We start from the raw sequence: 21,982 nt of genomic DNA, 5'->3' as shown, positions 1-21,982 counted from the left end.
ATGTTTAGGGTTTGTTTCTGAGGTTTAAAGCTTGTATGTGATGCTTGGATGTATGGAGGACTTAGAGGAATGAATGTATGGTGAAGGGGTGGTATTTATAAGGAGTTAAAGTAGGTTAAAAGAGAGGGAGAGGCAATCGGGCTTCATCCCGTATGGCTGCTGTCCAGCAGCTTTTGTGAGGGTTTGAGGGGGGTTTTCTTGGTGATTAAGCTAGGATAATATGGGTAGGATATTAGGGTATGGGTTAGGGTTAATGGGTACGGGTCTTGGTAGTGTTTGGAGCGGGTTTTGGGCTCGAGATTGAGCTGCCAAAACAGGGGGGCTGCTCGTTTGTTGCGGGCTGTTTGGGGAGGTTTTTGGGGATGGAATTTGGGCCGTGGGTATGGGGGTTCGAACTGGGTTGGATGGGTAGAGGCTTAGGTTGGTTAGTGTACTCGATATTCGTGCCAACTCGTAAAGAAAACGGGCTCAAAAACCGAGCTAAAATCGAGCTCAAAAACACATGTTCAAAACGAGTTCTTTTCGATTTTCAAATCGATTTTTCAAATCAATTAACACATTAAAATAAATGATTTTTCAAACCAAATATACTCATAAAATGATTTTTCAAATCAAATATTTATTTTATTTTCAATAAAATAAACTTGGGAAAATAAATTCAAAATAAAATAAAATTAATTGAATTCACCTACAAAAACCATAATTTAAATATCATTTTAAATTAATAAAATACTTCATCGACGGCGCCCATTCTACATCGTAAAACGAGCTCCAAATAATGACAATGACAACTAAAGAATACATGTGTCCTATCATCATCGGGTGTTTGTCGGGTTCTCTATAAATTCCAATATCGACGGATACGGGTATCTACACTACCGATGCCTCATCTTAAAACAAGATCAAAATTACTGTAACAACTTCTCACAACTGTGTCCCATCAACAGAATGTCACTATACCATGACAACAACGAAAACATGTACAACTCTCTTTCATATCATACTCTACCCTCATTCCAAAACTTAACTGGTAAGAAACATCAATAAACAAAATAACTGTCTATCCGTACAAACTGAAACTCACAGGAAGCAACATTAAACACAACAACAATTTATGTGTAACTGGTATGTACTTTCAAAACTCGAATCATAATCATCCCGCCTACTCCACCACAACCGGTGACGACATCACAATACCACCACCAACAGCCAAACCGCAATGCGAAAATACCCGCATCACAACACTAGGTACCGTGCCCGGATCACCACCCGAGGCACCACAACCACATCGATAGTCATCACAACTTACACAGTCCCATAAACACTGACTCAACATAACTTCTCGGACAAGAAAAACTTAGTCAAATCCACTTTACTAAATCACAATGCAACATGTTATATGAATTAAACAGATAATAATCTCATGAACATCATCCTTTCCATTTCACGGAATAAACAAGTATCATCCACACATACAATTTTAACCATCCATGCCAGATCAATCACATTATTACCTTTTGAACCTCATTCCATTAGTATACCGTACCCAACATAAATTACAAAACAATCATATAACAACTTTATAATTATCACACCATACCACTTCTTGTGAGGTCAGAACCTCACACAAATATTTATATACATCTTAGACCCATAATCACATCCACCTAGTTAATCTTGATCACGTAAGTTACCACTCAACAAAGGTTACCTGTCGCCCGAGTTTAACTCATATGCCCCTCATAACATATTCCCCCATTCGCACAACCATCACTTCCTGCCAAATATAACCATACCTTTACTATTCAACTATTAGCATCCGCCTCATCTAACCACATCTTATACCCTCTCTCAATCATACACAACAATCAGGTCCCTACCAAATCAACCTCTTTAGAATTGCTACCTTTCTAATATACCATCACCTTAACCACTAGTCACAAACCATAACACTACCACTGTCCGGACATCAAATCCTTACACTCATCTCTAAATAACACGGTTTTTCTCCTATCTTTGGTTAACATCCCAAATAACGAACATCAAACCCATCAACAAAATTACCTCAACATTATTCCCAATACTATCTTATTTGTATTGTCATCCAACTCTCCACCAAATATCTCGTATCATGCCAATACTCCACCAACTTCTTGCTCCCTTAATTCCTCGAAACTCATTATCAATCATGTTGTCCTGAAACTCCTATATAACCATTAGCTAACATCCTCGTGATACTATCACACATTTCGATGATTCCTTACCTTTATATCACATAACTCCGGTGAACATTTTTCCTAGTTTTACTCCCCTCATTCTTTTCTTTTACTCTCGACAAAATCGATTAACCATAAAATTCCTTATTACTTCTTTTTAACTCTTTAGTGTTCCGGTTGATTTCTCATTGCTCCAAGACTCACATCCCATTATTTTATATCGATATCATCTCACTCTTTCTTACCATGGATCTTCTCTTATTATGCTATCACTCACACTTGCCACTAATCTATCCATAAAATCAACGTTCACTGTTCAAACAATTGCATCTCCTTCGTACATCTCTAGGAATCAAAATTCATTTATACCGTTAATTACCCAAGGAAATCACACATTAGTTTCGTCTCTCGATAACACAAATTTCCAAACTCAGTCACTATCTGCAAATCCACGTCGCGACATGTCCCATTAAGTGCGCTATATACCACTCTTCTCAATTCCTCTAAAACGACCTTTCATTACATATATTCTTACTCAACACTATTTCGAACCATCTCCCTCCATAATTTATTATACATCTCAGGTTGCTACTATCCACATCCTTTCTTTCAATCTTTTCATTCTCACGTTCCTTAAACTTACATCATGCCTTGGCCACATTCACTTACATTTTCATTACTCAACATACAATCATGTCACTCATCTCGTCTCACACAACATGCTCTATGCCTCAATTAAGTTCATCAATATTCTTTTTCTTTTTCCACTTCTCAGCACAACCACATATAGCTCATCTCCTCCCACCAAACTCATACTCACCATAAGGTGCCACTCACCACCCCATAAGATTGGGTAACTTACGTATCAAGACCAACTTACATGTAAAACAATGCATAAAGAAGCAAAATAACGCCTTTGAATTAAACATAATATGCAACGAAGTCAAAAGATAAGCATATGACCCAAAATAGGGGTCACTAGATCGAGTACAGGCCACTCGATCGAGTAAGGGACTTACTCGATCGAGTAGGTGAAGATCAGAAGCACGTAAAACAAATCACCAGGGCTACTCGATCGAGTAACTAACGTACTCGATCGAGTTCCCCCTTACTCGATCGAGTACCAAGGCTACTCGATCGAGTACCCCAATTCTCAGCACTGTCCAGTTTTCGTAAAACAGTCATAACTCACTCATTACTTGGTCGTTTTGGGCGTGTGACCTATCGTTAGAATCGTAAAAGGACAAGCTATCACCTCCAATTGGAATCACATCAAAATCATTTATGCACCTCAAGTTATAACAGTTTAAAGACAACCTCTTTATAATCGAAAAACACAACTACTTGATTTTACTTCCAAACAACTTAAACAACAACCAAGCAAACAAAACCAGTCCAAAACTCATAAAACCAGTATTCATAATCATATGTTACTATTTTCAAAAGCCAAACAACAACATTCATCATGCACATAATTTATCTAACTTGCCAATTATGACTTATCCACATGTTTTTATTCTATCACTTTTCGTAAACAAAATCACAAATACACGACATCAAGTCCCCTATTCACATGTTACTAGCATAACAACATTATAAAATAACTTCCATTATATAACATGCTTAAGCAGGAACCATGTTATCATACAACATATTTATCCACCATATTCGTTCAACATGTTCACCCAGCACATGTTCAATTCACACTCCCAACCTTCTGTACTTTTACTCATCACGACAACAACAACATGTATACTTACACATCGCTTTATATATATAGACAAAACACTTTTCCTTACATAATTATAACATGCCAAATTACATGTATCAATCATTATACTTTCATGCTTTACAATCAACCAACATACAATTCACGTCATCATCATCTTTCAATTCAGATCCCCCATCCTCCACATGCATGCATCCATCAATTCATACAACATACTACTACATAGATACACACGGCACACAATAAGCACATAACGATCCCAACACATATCCCATGGTGACCGGTTCAAAATTGTAGGGCGAGTTCGCGACTTTAGGACGTCTCCCAAGTCTTTGCATTAGCTCCTACAACTTTTACCCCGGGTTCATTTTAATTGACTCCCTATATTCATTGGATTCATTGGTTACAGGTTTCAGGATCGTCGCTCTGATACCATTTGTAACACCCCCATACTCCAAGTGCCTTACCAGGACCACTCAGGTATAAGGATGCCACCATCTCGGTTACCCGAGGCATGATATTCATAAGACAATAACGAAACAACTTTAAAAGTAAACAAAGTTTAAAGTGATTACATAGCAATACCAAACTGATAAAAAGAAATACAAGATCCTCAGACGGTCTACTGCTAAAACTATCAAAGCTATAAAACATCGTCGACACGGCGAAGACTTCTAACCGCCACGTGATGACTCATCCCGGCTATCCCATACGCATCACATCATACCGCTCAATAACCGCTCACCACCCCGAATGGATCACCACGTTTTTAAAACATTTAAACGGGTCAAGACTAATCACACAACTCAATATATATATCAACAATAAGATAAATGATGACTTAACCGTCACACACACAACCACTCCAATTCCAACAATCTCAATCACCGACCGTCCACCGGACCCCCCGCGATGGGGGACCGCAGCCGTACCCACCAAATCCCCGCTCCACATAGTGAGCGATAACCCTGTCCATTAATGTGCACATCCCCTTCCGTGGCGGGTTCCACGAAGGGCGAAACTAGGGCGTGAAGCCACTCCCGCAAGTGACTCCACTCAGCCGAGAACGCATCTCGAGAACCATAGACAACCAATCACAATCACAATATCAACAACCGTCTGAATCTACCAATAATGTACAATCACAATCACAGCCGTCACAATACAATTACTATATCAAACAATCAATCTCAACACATCAACAATCATCCCATTATGGGACTAATACTGAGTAGGAAATCCTACCTGGAATAAAGAACACAATCGACGGTCTCAACAAAGTATCACAAATCCTTTTCTACGAATCCTCCTCCTAACATATAATCACATAATTACTAACAATCACAAAACTAACACAAAACCCCCAATCCCAAAATTAGGGTTTAACGAAACTTGACGAAATACTATAAAATTGGTATGTAGATCTTACTCTCGACGCAAGGATCACAAAGGTATAAAGAACGATGGAATCCGACCTCTCAAGCTCCGGGATTTGTCAACAACACGGATGAATGCGAAGAACGTAACTTGAATCTCCCTTTTAATGTTATTAGGTTTGTAAAAGTGTATTATGAAAGTGACGGAAAGATTTATATATTAATCCGTGTTATTAACAAAACCCGTCGAATTATCACCCGCTAACCGAGCTACTCGATCGAGTAGCTAAGGTACTCGATCGAGTGCCCCCTTACTCGATCGAGTATCCTAGTTACTCGATCGAGTACCCAACAGGTCAGAAACTATTTTAAAACGCAACTCACCCTTACTCGACAGAGTAAGGCCTACTCGATAGAGTACCCAAAGACTCATAAATACGGAGTATTACATCGGTATTATAACGGGCCGTAATTATGCATGCATCTAGTAATATTTAATTTATTTTTTTTTTTATATTTTAGGAACAAACAACAACGGTTATTTATAAAAAAACCGTTGTCTTTAGTTATAACAACGGTTTTGTATATTACAACCCGTTGTTATAACTTTCCCCCCAAAACTGAGTCACATTTTCCACAACGGGTTTTTATACTTAAAACCGTTGTTAATAGTTTTAACAACGGGTTCCTTAAGAAAACCAACCGTTTTTAAAACCTTCTACAACGGACGCTTTAACAACGTCCGCTTTTTTATATAACAACGGTTTTTAACCGTTGTTATAGCCTGTATCTGTAGTAGTGATTAGGAATATATACAGCGTGCATGTCTAAGTAAGCATTATAGGCAAAGTGTCTCAGCGGTTAAAAGTTGGACTTCACTGGTGTAGTGCGCAGGTTCGAATCTCCATATGAACACAATATTTGTTTTTTCCTTTTGCAAATTTTCACTACTCCCCTGCGCCCTTGCCTTTCACTAATTTCTAAATTCTTCCCTACTGCCAATTGTGTAATTTATATTGTTAATTTGAAATTCTCTTTGATGAATTAATTCTATGAATATTTTTCTACTTAAGTTTTGATTGTTGATATTCTATTTGTGATTTTTTGTTGTGAATTTTGATTATATGATAGTTGCTAGTTTAATTGGCATCCCTAGATTTAGATTTACAAAACCCTAATTTGGAAAATGTCAATTTTTGTTTTTTCCTTTTGCAAATTTTCACTACTCCCCTGCGCCCTTGCCTTTCACTAATTTCTAAATTCTTCCCTATTGCCAATTGTGTAATTTATATTGTTGATTTGAAATTCTCTTTGATGAATTAATTCTATGAATATTTTTCTACTTAAGTTTTGATTGTTGATATTCTATTTGTGATTTTTTTTTTGTGAATTTTGATTATATGATAGTTGCTAGTTTAATTAGCATCCCTAATTTTAGATTTACAGAACCCTAATTTGGAAAATGTCAATAAAAATTATAGACCCCTAATTTCAAATTTATGTTTCATTTTAGATTAATACTCCCTCCGTACCACACCAAAGGTAACGTAGGAAAAATTGGAGTATTTAAGAAAAAGTGGAAAAAAGCAAGGGTAAAGAGAGAATAAATAGGTGGGGTATGTAATTGGGTGTTTAATTGTGGGTTGGTAGGTGGGGTATGTAATGACATTTTGTGTAAATATCAAATGGTTATAAGGATAATTTGGTAATGTTGTGGACCAAATAAGGAATGTTACCTTTGGTGTGGTACGTCCGTTTATAGTAAGTGTTACCTTTGGTGTGGTACAGAGGGAGTAATTAATTTAGAGACTTTTTGAAGTTCAAAAAGAAAGGCACGTAAATGTAACACCCCCATATTCCAAGTGCCTTACCAGGACCACTTAGGTATAGAGATGTCACTATCTCGGTTTTCCGAGGCAATGATAATCATAAGACAATAACGAAACAACATTTAAATAGTATAAGTTTAGTGAATAAACACAATCCAAAACCAAATGCCCAAAATACTGGTTACATGTTCTCAAAACAACTGTCTAAACAACTAACTGAAATGTCTGACAAACTACTCAAGCTACAGCGAAAGACTCTATCATCTGAAGGTGATACATCCCAGCTATCCCATGTTTCTCTACTCATACCTGCTCAATAACTGCTCACCATCCCCGCATGGATCACCACAGTTTTTAAAACAATAAACGGGGTCAGTACTAATCACACAATTTATATAACTCAACAATACAACAATCAACACAGCTCAATCGTCACAAATATACTCCGAACTCCATCATCAACTCCACAATACTGACTACACACTAAAGTGTGTAGCCCCGCTGCAGAGTACCCATCGCAACAAAGTTACTCCTCACCGCCGGTGGGGGACCGCAGCCGTTCCCACCTAAGCCCCGCTCATCTCCATCGAGCGATAAACCCATATTCCTTAATGTGCACATCCCTTTCGTGGCGGGTTCCACAGAAGGCGAATCAAGGGCGTGAAGCCACTCCCGCAAGTGACTCCACTCACCAGGGGACGCACCCAAAGAACACGACATGATAAACAATAACCATAACACCAAAATCAAAGCCGTCTGAATCAACCAACAATATACAATCACAACCGTCTGAATCAATCAACAATCACTATCTACAGCACAATCACCACACATATCATGTAACTAATAATGAGTAAGGAAAACCCTACCTGGAAAGCAATACAGTCAGACGATCTCAACAGCTGTTATAAAAAGCCTCCTCTACGAATCCTCCTCCTAACATAACATCACATATATCACTAACCACACAAAACTAGCACAAATCCCCAATTCCCAAAATTAGGGTTTAACGAAACTTAGTTAAATATAACAAATTCGGTACGTAGATCTTACCCTCAACGCAAGGATCACATAGATGTAAAGAAAGATGAATTCCGACCTTCCAAGCTCCGGGATTTGTCAATAATGCGATGAATGCGAAGTACGTAGGTTGAAATCTCTTTTTCAAAGTAACTAGGTTTGTAAAGCGTATTATGAAAGTGACGGAAGTGTTTATATATTAATTCGCATTATTAACAAAACCCGATAAAACATTACCCGCAGATCGAGCTACTCGATCGAGTACCGCCTACTCGATCGAGTACCAAGGCTACTCGATCGAGTACCCTACAGGTCAGAAACTATTTTAAATCGCAAAACACCCTTACTAGACAGAGTAAGGCCCACTCGATAGAGTACCCAGAGACTCATAAAACCGTAGTATTACAGTAAAAACTTTTCATCATTTTCTCCTTTGCTATGTTCTTACAATGAATAACTGATTGAAAGTATTGGTGAAGAATAAGTTAAGGAATAGTATGATTAATCCACTCTTAAAGCATTCCGTAGTTAGTAGTTACATATATAGTAAAAAATTTTTTGGTGCAAATAAGTGATTAAGATATATCGTCGAAACGTTTTCAGAACATGAAATCTCGTCGGATTGCTTTAAATTTTTCGTACTAGTAATTTTTTGACGTGTTGTTTACTATTTCATTCGTCCTAAACATTTTTTTGCCTATTTTATTCTTTGTAAGGGGTATTTTAATTAAAGGTAAACAAATAATTTAGACGGAGTGAGTATATAATTAAGACGATGATGAAGTTTAATATTTAATCATTTTAGAGAGGATTGTACATCGGATGTACTACATCATACTTAATGATTGTTTGAGTTTTTGTGTATTTGTTTCTAGTACTATAGAGTTTATAAATTATATTTTAGTTTTATGATGTCAAAAATCAAATTTTTTTGAGCTTATATGTAATTTTTTTGAGTTATAATGTAACTTTTTCAGATTAAAATTTAAGTAAATAAACTCAAAAACTTGAATTATGATGCAACTTTTTCAGATTAAAATTTAAGTAAATAAACTCAAAAACTTTAAAATAAAACTCAAAAATTTTAGATTAAAACTCAAAAACTTTATCTTAATACTCAAAAATTCTACCATCTGATGTACTACATCAGATGTATAATTTACTTACTGATCATTTTATTATATTGTTCGACTTTTTTTTTTCAAATTGTGCACTCCCATCCTAAATTGTCTGGGTCCGCCACTGCCCTAATCACTTATTTATTGTTATCTTAATATTTGTGCATTTTGAATTATGGTTGAGTGAAGTTAAATTAGGAAGTAATTTGAAAAGACTTGTTGAAAAACTCAAGGAAAAAATGTCTCCACAGTTTTACAGTTATATACACTGTATATAATCATCTCAAAACCATAGAGATGGCATAATAAACCCTACGACTTCTTTCATCACATATTAACCTCTCAAAAAACCCTTTTCAGTTTTCACTTTTCCCTTGTCACTAAGTCCATCAACAATCAATTGGAGAAGAAAAAAAATGAATTGCAGGAACATAAAGATTTCAAAAATGTCTTCAAAAGTATACATACCCCCAGAAATATTGTCTCTAATTTTTGTAATACTCCCGGTGAAATCCCTATTAAGATTCAGGTGCGTATGCAAATTTTGGTGCTCCCTTGTCGATAACCCTGATTTCGTTAACTTGCATCGTAAAGTTTACAACAATAATAAATCAAATTCGGGTAAGTTATTATCCCTGGAGAGATTAGGGGTCACACGATATGGAGGATGCTTGTTGACACTTCGTGAGGCTGACACTCTTCGAAATATCGATCAAATTTTTAAGACAACTGAAAAGTATGATCTTTATGGAACGTGTCATTCTTTGCTTTTAATAAACCGTTTTCAAAATTTCTTGTCTAAAGGAATGAGGTTATGTAATCCGAGTATTAGAAAATCATTGCTACTTCCTCCTTGTCCCCTACGTCCCAGTGACGGGTACACACCTACCTTTGCTCTTGGTTTCGCTACTCGTAGTGAGGATTATAAAATCATAGCAATTGCATTTAAACAACCTCAGGGTAATGAGGTTCCAGAAATGCGTGTTGTAGTTTTCACACTTAGTGATCCACAATGGGCTGCTAGGGAGAATGGTCTCAATATTGACTATTCGTCCTTCAAGCATTTGTTTGGGCCGTATTATTTCTGTGAGGGGGCAGCTCACTGGCTTGGAAATGCTCTATATGGAGATACTGAAGGGACCGCGGTACATTACATGTAGCAGCGGAAGACAGAAACGCGGTCCTCCTGAGACCTATTGCATTTTAAAACTTGTAAAACTGGGTAAAAGTACACATACTTTATGTGTAGACAATAAATTGGTCTAACCCCGAAAATACGGAGTCTCTAATATATCCACACCGATAGATAGACTAACGTTCTCAACCCTTGAGACGACCTCGGAATATAAAGAAAATACTTTTCTCCACTTATTAGTGTATGAGAGGAAGACAATATACAAACTTGTTTTTTATGCCTTTTTTAAAAATGCATGGCCGAGACTTCTATTTATAGCCAAATGATAACTTAGCCACTAAGGCATGTCATTGCCCTCATTGGTGAGTCACATCCTTAATAATTAAGGTTTGACCATAATTGGAGCACGTACACATACAAAATCAAACTTTGCTTTTGATTTCCATGCATAACGTACGTGGCCTAGATCAATTCATTTCGGTCCGTCTCTCTTACAAACGTCTTTCCGATATTAACTATATTTCCGTGTTAGCGGACAATATAAAAATATGTCGTCGAGATTATTTAATTAATTATTTCATAATAAATTAAATAACCGTAAACGTTAAATATCACATCGTAAGTGTGTGACCACATAGGTTCATCGCTAAACCGGTAATAATTAATCTCATTAACTATTAATCGAGGTTGGCGTCTAACAACACTCCCCAACGGCCGGATAGCGTGAATACCAATATTCACTGTATTTCACTGTACTCGAACCTGGTAAAGGATACTGTATTTATTTCCCTCCGTCGTTCCAACTCCGGATCATCCTAGGGTATGGTTTGACACAAAGCCCACTAGACGACCACTATGTTACATGTCTACCATTATTGGTCGAAAATGACTTTAAGAAACTCCTTTCTTAAATCATTCGTCTACCCTGGCCAAGGTTTTTATATGACCAATAAGATTAATGACAACATAGAGTTCAAACTCATTACCTTGAGCTGACGGATTCCATCTTGACTCACCACTAATTGCATAGGTACTTAATTATACCCAATGACCATTCAACTAGCATTTTTACACACTAGGTGTCCGGTATCTAAGTACAATAAGTAGTCTATTAACTACAATGATGATCTCAGGTCAAAGGATAAAATATATACAACTATTCCTTAAGAGAATTTCCACATTGACAGTGCATAGGTAATAATAACCATTTGGGAAATCTCACTGTTGATCACGTTCAATAATCATATCTCCATATGCATTATCTATATTATAACTTAATGAATGAGATCCATTAATACTCATCCTATGAGTACCGTTATCAATATATTGGTCTATCCGGATTATCATAGTCCCATTCTGATAATCACACGACCAAGAACACTTTTAGACTAAACTCTATAATACTCGACTCTCATGATCATAATCTCCATTATGATGTCAAGTATACCAGTTTAATCAAGGATTTATCATCGTATTAATACCTTAATAAGATAATAAGAAAATGCCATCTAATTATTAATCTCCATTAATAATTACACTGTATGAAATTTGTTCAAAAACGTTTCATTAACGATTGCTCTGGGGCATAGTTCCAACAATCTCCCACTTGACCTAGAGGCAATCGGCCATGAACCTTGATCCTATATTCCACTCGTGCTTGTCAAACTCCTTTGATCAAAGCGCCTTAGTGAAAGGATCTGCATCGTTTCTTTCCCTTACAATTGATGGATTTGAACATCTCCATGTTCAAACATTTCTCCGATCAGGTGAAATTTCCGAAGAACATGTTTAGATCGTTGCTGGACCCCGGGCTCTTTAGCCTGTGCAATAACTTCTTATTGACACACAATAGAGGAACACCTTCCTCCACTGAAAGAACACCACCAAGTTCAATTAAGAACTTTCTTATCCAAACAGCTTCCTTAGCAGCATTACATACGGCTAAGTACTTTACTTCGGTTACTGAGTCAGCCACTATAGCTTGTTTGGAATTTTTCCAACTCACTGCTCACCATTTAAGGTTAAAGCATAACCAGAGATAGACTTGCTATCATCCTTATCCGATGCAAAACTAGCATCAGTACAGCTAAACACTTTTAGCTCACCATCTCCAAAAAATGAGGAATTGGTCCTTAGTCCTTCTCAAGTACTCAAGGATGGTTTTCACCATTTTCCAATGTTCCTCACCCGGATTGTCTGATGCCTACTTGCTACTCCTAGCGGGTAAGCCACATCAGACCTTGTACAACATGACAGTGTACAAAGATTGGGAGAGCCATAGCAGCTTCCTGAATCTATCTCCATAGATTCTTATTCCAAGAATATAAGCCGCTTCTCCCATATCCTTCATGGAGAACTGTTAAGATAGCCAAATCTTTCTCTCCTGCATGGCTAGCACACCATTTCCTATCACCAATATGTCATAGCATTAGGAAAATGACTGTACTCCCACTAGCCTTCTTTGAGAAATCTTAATCGGAAAGAAAACAATCCAAATAAGAACATAATCATACATCATCATGATATGGACTTCCTCATAATGATATATAAGAATTTTAAAACATGCATGAGCCCCCTGGTTGTCAGGTCGCTTCTCATCATAATTAAAATTCATCTGATTTTATCTTATAAAATCATTTCAGGCTCTACACTACATAGTCCCCTGGTTGTCAGGTCGTACCTATCAGTGTAGTTGAGTTTATCCACTCTAGTGACAGAAAATTAATAAATGTCATACCCTCTGGGTTGTCCAGACTAAAAGTATAAGATTAGTTAACTTTTCTTCACCCTTTATCACATACAATAGACAATATTATTATATCTCCGAACTACAAGCCCCCTGGTTGTCAGGTCGCTTCTTGTAAACAAAAATAAAATAACTTTATTGTCTACCTGAGTGGCAACCTTTGACAAAATACCTCATATTTTATCAATTAAAAACTCAATAATCTTTAATGGTCAAGTTTTAATGTCACTCAAACAATTTGAATAACAGAAGTGCTTATATCAAATATTAGCACTTAACAAATATATCTTATATAACTGTCGTACACAGTTATCGCATAACTGTAGTAATCCATTTTTTTTTATGTGTTATTTAAACAATTTAATAACACACTTGGCTATATCTAATATAACCCAACTAATAAGACTAACCCTCATATCTCATACAAGAGTCGGCTCCTATCAGCATATACCTTGCATGCTAAATAACAATCATAAGCTTTAAAACAACTTACCAACTCATATGTTACTCAAACATTACACTGACACTATATTATCAATAAATAATCAAAAAATGTAATGATTGAAACAATGATTATCATAGAAGTGGAAACGCCTTTTATATCCACATAATAGACAAAAGCTATTTACGCATGCATGTAATAAATTCGTTACTCAACGAATTACGAGAACAATTCTCGCGAGACCCAAATTTACAAAATGTAAATGCAAAATTGGCTCTGATACCAATTGAAGGGACCGCGGTACATTACATGTAGCAGCGGAAGACAGAAACGCGGTCCTCCTGAGACCTATTGCATTTTAAAACTTGTAAAACTGGGTAAAAGTACACATACTTTATGTGTAGACAATAAATTGGTCTAACCCCGAAAATACGGAGTCTCTAATATATCCACACCGATAGATAGACTAACGTTCTCAACCCTTGAGACGACCTCGGAATATAAAGAAAATACTTTTCTCCACTTATTAGTGTATGAGAGGAAGACAATATACAAACTTGTTTTTTATGCCTTTTTAAAAATGCATGGCCGAGACTTCTATTTATAGCCAAATGATAACTTAGCCACTAAGGCATGTCATTGCCCTCATTGGTGAGTCACATCCTTAATAATTAAGGTTTGACCATAATTGGAGCACGTACACATACAAAATCAAACTTTGCTTTTGATTTCCATGCATAACGTACGTGGCCTAGATCAATTCATTTCGGTCCGTCTCTCTTACAAACGTCTTTCCGATATTAACTATATTTCCGTGTTAGCGGACAATATAAAAATATGTCGTCGAGATTATTTAATTAATTATTTCATAATAAATTAAATAACCGTAAACGTTAAATATCACATCGTAAGTGTGTGACCACATAGGTTCATCGCTAAACCGGTAATAATTAATCTCATTAACTATTAATCGAGGTTGGCGTCTAACAACACTCCCCAACGGCCGGATAGCGTGAATACCAATATTCACTGTATTTCACTGTACTCGAACCTGGTAAAGGATACTGTATTTATTTCCCTCCGTCGTTCCAACTCCGGATCATCCTAGGGTATGGTTTGACTGTCAAAGCCCACTAGACGACCACTATGTTACATGTCTACCATTATTGGTCGAAAATGACTTTAAGAAACTCCTTTCTTAAATCATTCGTCTACCCTGGCCAAGGTTTTTATATGACCAATAAGATTAATGACAACATAGAGTTCAAACTCATTACCTTGAGCTGACGGATTCCATCTTGACTCACCACTAATTGCATAGGTACTTAATTATACCCAATGACCATTCAACTAGCATTTTTACACACTAGGTGTCCGGTATCTAAGTACAATAAGTAGTCTATTAACTACAATGATGATCTCAGGTCAAAGGATAAAATATATACAACTATTCCTTAAGAGAATTTCCACATTGACAGTGCATAGGTAATAATAACCATTTGGGAAATCTCACTGTTGATCACGTTCAATAATCATATCTCCATATGCATTATCTATATTATAACTTAATGAATGAGATCCATTAATACTCATCCTATGAGTACCGTTATCAATATATTGGTCTATCCGGATTATCATAGTCCCATTCTGATAATCACACGACCAAGAACACTTTTAGACTAAACTCTATAATACTCGACTCTCATGATCATAATCTCCATTATGATGTCAAGTATACCAGTTTAATCAAGGATTTATCATCGTATTAATACCTTAATAAGATAATAAGAAAATGCCATCTAATTATTAATCTCCATTAATAATTACACTGTATGAAATTTGTTCAAAAACGTTTCATTAACGATTGCTCTGGGGCATAGTTCCAACAGATACTAGTAGTCAATTTGATTATCCGACTCATCTTGTTTCCCTTGATTTTGATTCGGAAAATTTCACCTTTTTGGAATTGCCCGCTTCGTTGTATGATATAGATACTAATTCAGGGTCTTTGTTTCTTCTTGGGGATTCGCTAGCATTTTTCTGCATTTCTCCGGTTAGTTTCAGAATATGGGTGTTGAAACAGGAGAGTGGAAGCAGAGAGTGGACTCTATGGTTTTCAGGTCGTTCGAGTAGTGAGGGTTTTGATTTGTTCGACTGTGTGGGATCAACAATAACACAAAGGGTACTGTATTGTGAGGGTGATGGTGGCTATCTCATTTACTGGAAGAAGTCATATAATATTCGTACTTGCCAAGTACGGGAGCTTGGACAATCTATGAGCCATGATGTAGACATGACGACATATTTTGAGAGCTTGGTATTGTGCAATGGATATGGAATCAATCAAAGTAAATGTGAGCTAAGTGTTATGGATGATTATGAGAAGACCCTCACTGGTTCCGACCTGATTTTGCTTGACTGATGCGTGCACTATACTTCATCGTCTTCAAAATTAGGAGTCTTTAGGTTTAAAGTATGGTGATGGATTTTGAATGCAGTTTCCAGCACTCCCTTGTTCCTTCTACTGTCTGTTTTTATCAACTATGATTGACAAGGAAAATCACTGAACTTACATTAGTGACAGATCAATCTACTTTTGTTATTTGTATGTACTGTTAAACATTAGTGTAGCAGTGCTTTACTTTGTTATAATTTTTTCTGATATGGTATTCACTAAAGGATATAGAGTGTTTGCCATGAGTACGAGATTGTGTCTTAGTGAAAAGCTGATATGTAATGAATCGCTCCTTTTTCCTGGTGCTGTTAGATTTGCCAGATGTACTACTATTTGTTGCAAATTGTTGTTCTTCTTAAGTTTTATTGTCCTTTTTGTTGCCGATTGATTGATTCTCTTTTTCTGGTGCGAGAGGAGGTACATGCCAATTGCCATATAATACTATGAAGGTGAGATTCCCAACCTGCGGCCTATCGTACCTAGGTTCCCTGTCTTTACCGTTAGCTAAGACTTCTTCAGTGATGTTGCTGTTGTTGTCCGCTTTCTAATGTGTCAACAGTGGTGGAGCTGGGGGGGGGGGATAGCAGGGGCGGTCGCCCCCTGGCGGATGAAATTTTCGAAGTTTTTAGTTAAATTTTTCGAAATTTTTTCGGGGTGCCTTATGAAATTAGTCGTTCGCCCCCCCTAAAATTTTTCGCCCCCCTAAGTTCAAATCTTGGCTCCGCTACTGTGTGTCAAAGTATACAACTCGCCTTCTTTTTGGCCTTTACATTTGCTCTTGCTCATTCAACCCACCTTGTCTTTGGTTTTTTTTTTTAGACAAAGGTGTACAATTGTACCTTGTCTTTGGTTGTAGATGGTTTAATTTCAACGGGGACTATCCACTCTCATTTTGTAATCGTCTAGAGCTTTTAACGGATTGTAATTTGGTAGGATCAATTTCATCAATTTGTTATAGCGCATAGTCGCATACCTTTGGCCTTTGTCCTACCAATTTGATTTCAGTCTCCAAAAATCTGACAGGTTAAGCACCAAGGTGTACTTTCCGAGTTCTAATAGAAAATTGTAAATAATTAACTATTTACTTATTCTAGTAGAAAATTTGTAAATAATTAATTATTTCCTTATTCTAATCGGAAAATAAAATAATCATCTGTAAATAAGAGTGTTTTGCAACAGTTGGAGACTATCAAGTCTCTCCAAAAAAAAGCTTTTATTTATATGGATGATGATGATTGATTGTTATTGATATTGATTTACCTTGATAATTCATTAATTCATTAAATCCGTTCCTCCAAAGTCCAAATGAAAACCCTCGTGCGGCTCTACTCATCAATTTCTTATATGTTAACTGAACTTCTAAGGCGAATGCAAAGAGCTGGAAAAAGCAAAGAATCCTCATCGTCATCGATCATGGATCATAGTTTCGACTTCAAGTACTTGCCTCCGGAAATTTGGAGACATATTCTCTCAAACTTACCGGTGAAAACCCTAATAAGATTCAGGTGCGTCTGTAAATCTTGGTGCTCCATTATTGATCACCCTGACTTGGTTTATGCGCTTAAACGACCCAAAATAAATTCAAACACGTGTAAAATATTTGCCCTTGAGCTGTTGGAATTGGAACATCATCTTGGAGTAGCATGCTTCTTGAAAGATAATAAGGGTTACACTCTTAATAAAACTGTTCATATTTTCGACAGTTGCGATTGTTACTTTATAGTAGGGAGGTGTAATGAGTTGTTTTTAACGTGGTGCTTTGTTAATGAGGGCAATATAGACGAAGGTTATTTTCGAAAACAAATGAGTCTGTGGAACCCTTCTATTAGAAAATCATTGTTATTGCCTCCTTGTCCGTTGCACAGTCGTACATATTTATTTGGATTCGCGCCTTGTAGTAAGGACTATAAAGTTATTGCGATTTCATACGGACCATCCGAGGTTATATCGCCTACAAAGATGAGTGTTGCAGTTTATACACTCAGTGATCAACAATGGACTGTTAGAAATGATGGCCTGGATATCAGCATTAGCGACATTAAGAGTATTACGTTGGGTTCATTTATTATACCGCCAGAAGCTTTCTACTTTGAAGGGGCTGCACATTGGATTGGAGGTAAACCTGGTTATCAATCACCTCATCTTGTTTCGTTTAACTTTGATTCGGAAAAATTCACTTTTATGGAAATCCCAGCTGCTTCGGACGAACCAGAGACAATAAGGTTTTTGTTTCTTCTAGAGGAGTCATTAGCGCTTCTCAGCATTTCTCGTATAAGTTTCAGAATATGGGTGATGGAGCAGGGGAGAGGTAAGGGGGTGTGGACTAAATGGTATTCTTCGGATTATGATGTTTATGATTTATTCTTTAACGACGGGAAAAATTCAATTGTACTCTATCATGAGAGTGATGATGGAAGATTTTTCATTTTTGGGGATAAATCGTATAATATTTCTACTGGCGAAATAAGGGGACTTGACTCAATGATCACATGTGTGAATTTGGGAGTGTATACGGAGAGCTTGGTGTTATGGAAAGGATACGGAGCTGAGAATATGACGTCTTTACCATAAATAAGAGAAAACAATACTACCATCATTTACGGATGTTTTTGGGAAGGCCGTGTGCTGGTAAATGTAGGATATGCGAGTCGCTACTCAGTTTGTTCTGTTTGCTGTTCGATTAGCTAAACTAAACACTGTTTATTCCTAGAGTATTTTTTATGTTTAGTATTAATTAATGTCTTTAATTATTTAGCTGCTCATATGATTGCTTATATTCTGAATTCTGATTAGATGTTGAACTGTTTTGTGAATTTCAGTTACTAGACTAGATAATTAGGATAGTCATTCCGGGAGTATTAGTGAGTGATTAGCTTTGAGTTCCTTTTATCAGGTACATTGAATTCAATTACTTTCCATTATTTTTATCTGGTCTTCATATTTGTTAGAAAAATAAGAACAAGTGTTAGCTTTCAATCGACTCATCTCGTTTCTCTTGACTTCGACTTGGAAATATTCACCTGCTTGGAACTCCCATTTGCTCTAGAGGAAAGAGGGCCATCAAGGTTTGTGTTTCGTCTTGGGGAGCACTTGCGATTTTCAATGCTTTTTTATGAAAATGAGAGCATATGGGTGATGATGGTACAAGAGAACGGAACGAGGTTGTGGACTGATGTTTGTCTCCACCTTCCGGCACTTCATAATTCCCCTTTGAGTGGTGGCTGGAATGTAAAATATGAAGGGAAAACAAAAGGAAAGGATGGAGATGAAATGAAGTAAATATATCAATCCTTTTTGGTTGTGACGGTCTCTTTAAAGAGACATCTCGGCTCTCAAAACCCCTTCCCATTTGCCCTCACAAATGAGATTTTGTGTGAATATATTTTCCATTCTTTATTTACATAGAGGTAGGGCCGGTCAATTTTGGATCGGGTTATTTCGGGTTTGTAGATTTCGGGTTGGATCAGTTCGAGTCGGGCATTTCGAGTTCGGGTCATCTATTATGAAGTTATTTTTTTTTATATAAAAACCACGAACTTGGGTTAACTTTCATTCAAACAATCAAAGTCAACAAGGTTTCCAATGTAAAGAGGTAAAGTAGCAGTCGAAAAACTAACAGTTGTACCCATCGCACAATGATGAGCAAGCTCATTTAGACTTTGTACCAATAGAAGACCAAGAAATATAATTAAAGCTCTTACAAATTGATCTAATCTCAACGAGTACCATAAAAAATTCACTACGACCCGTCGAATCCTGCTTTAAAGCCCCGATCACACACTTGCAGTCACTCTCGAGTCACTCTCAGCTCGAACACCACCTTCTTAAGTCCTCGTCTAGCCGCCATCCGAGCACCCAATAACAACGCCTCTGCTTCCGACACACTCGGGATAACTTCAGTTTTTCGCTTCGCTGCCACAGCCCACATAGCCTTTCCTTCCGCGTCCCTGCAAATGACCCCAACCCCGTCCCCTGACCTTTATTTACTCCGGCATCTACATTAATTTTCACCACATCACCACCCGGCTTCCTCCATCCAGATTTTTTACTCCCTACTCCTCCGCTTCTCTCATTATCCACACACATTATCCTTCCATCATCATCTTCTATCTCCCTCATTTCTCTCAATAATTCTTTTGCCCGACGGACCACTTTAGCTCCACAAATCCTGTGTTCTTCAAAGACCAGTTAATTTCGAGCCTCCCATCTTGCCCAACACACCACCATAAACGCCTCATACTCACCCGCCTCAAGCTCTTTCGACACATCTCCCACCCATTCCCTCAACCTATCATATCCCATAGATGATCTTACCTCCACCTCAACCTTTCCCACACCCTTCCAACCCACCCACTCGATCTCGTTAAAACAACACGGGCAGGCCACATTGATAGCCGATTGTAACACCCCCATACTCCAAGTGCCTTACCAGTACCACTTAATGTATGAGAATGCTACCATCTCGGTTGCCCGAAGCAATGATAAATAAAATGACAATAAGAAAACGTACTTAAATAGTAAATAAGTTTAAGTGTTACATGCCAAAACTCCAAACTCTTAAAAGACAAATACAAGGTCCTCAAAGGCTCAAAACTGTCAAATGCTAAACAACTACAATAAATGTTCGACACGGCGGAAGACTTCTAAAACTGCAATGTGATGACTCATCCCAGCTATCTCATGCGTATCGTCTCATACCTGCTCAATAACTGCTCACCACCCCCGAATGGATCACCACAGTTTTCAAAACATTTAAACGGGGTCAGTACTAATTACACAAAATCAACAGCTGCAATAAACGAAATACAACCAACTCAAATCCAAACATCTCAGTCACGACATCTACACCTTATCTCCACATATTTGACTACACACTGAAACGTGTAGTCCTGCCAGAGTACCCGTCACACAACAAGTATTCCTCGCCGCCAGTAGGGGACCGCAGTCGTTCCCACCTAAGCCCTGCTCATCTTATCCGAGCGATAAAACCAAGTCCATTAATGTGCACATCCCTTCTGTGGCGGGTTCCACAGAAGGCGAATCAAGGGCGTGAAGCCACTCCCGCAAGTGACTCCACTCAGCCAGGGACGCACCCTGAAGATCACTGACAGTTATACGATAATCATAATACTTTACCAACAATCACCAAATCAGAATCCAATAGATAATTTCTCAACAGCTACAACATTAACAACATAAATACCAACAAAGTCATATAACTAATACTGAGTAGGGAAACCCTACCTGAGATGCAAACACCACAGACTAGAGCTGATCGTTTGCGGGTTAGGGCCGGACACGGGCCGGGCCACCATGTATAAAAAGTGTCCGGCGGGCCTATTTTTTTATGTCCATACCCGTTCTAACGAGCTTATTAAATTTGCCCATACCCGTCCGTTATAAGTTGGCGGGCCTGCCCATGGGCCACCGGGCTTTGAAATAAAAAAGACACTAGCTTCATAATGACATATATTCGTACCAGAACCGAATTACTCTTTGTATAGTACTAGAGTGTATCTTTGCGCGAACGCAAATACGTCCTCATACTAACACCAAGAGGCATAACAAATGCCCAAATTAAGTGTACATCGGGTAAACATTCACATCATTCAGTACGTGGGTTTGGGTAATTTGAGATTTCAAGGTTATTTTTCTTTATTAATTTAATTAGGTATTGGATTATTACATGGACTTAGTTAATTAATTAGTTTGGTTAATGGTTTTAATGAAGTAAAAATTACGGAGTACATTATAAGCTTAGCGGGCCTAGCGGGCTGTCCACGAACATTTTTATTTAGTCCATACCCGCCCATTAACTTAGCGGGCCGAGTTTTCCTTGTCCATTAACCATTTTTCTAAAAAAAGTCATGTGACCAAGCCCGCTTAAATAGCGGGCTGGACGGGCCGAGCTGGACG

The 21,982-nt window shown here is 37.5% G+C and overlaps 1 protein-coding gene across 1 annotated transcript; it reads left to right on the top strand.

Annotated features, from left to right (window-relative positions):
• Positions 1–17,410: 17,410 nt before the first annotated feature.
• LOC141587807 (F-box/kelch-repeat protein At3g23880-like) lies at positions 17,411–18,637 on the top strand. Its single transcript, XM_074409276.1, has one exon. It carries the CDS (start codon positions 17,411–17,413, stop codon positions 18,635–18,637), a length of 1,227 nt encoding a protein of 408 aa, XP_074265377.1.
• Positions 18,638–21,982: the final 3,345 nt, after the last annotated feature.

This window comes from Silene latifolia, chromosome 6, assembly GCF_048544455.1.
Source record: "Silene latifolia isolate original U9 population chromosome 6, ASM4854445v1, whole genome shotgun sequence".
In the NCBI taxonomy this organism is placed as follows: Eukaryota; Viridiplantae; Streptophyta; class Magnoliopsida; order Caryophyllales; family Caryophyllaceae; genus Silene; species Silene latifolia.
The sequence above is the reverse complement of the archived record's forward strand: the minus strand, read 5'-3'. Positions and strand labels throughout refer to the sequence as shown.

Bases quoted from the DNA above. Each gene is read 5' to 3' on its own strand.
- LOC141587807 (XM_074409276.1), top strand. From the start codon at position 17,411: ATGTTAACTGAACTTCTAAGGCGAATGCAAAGAGCTGGAAAAAGCAAA.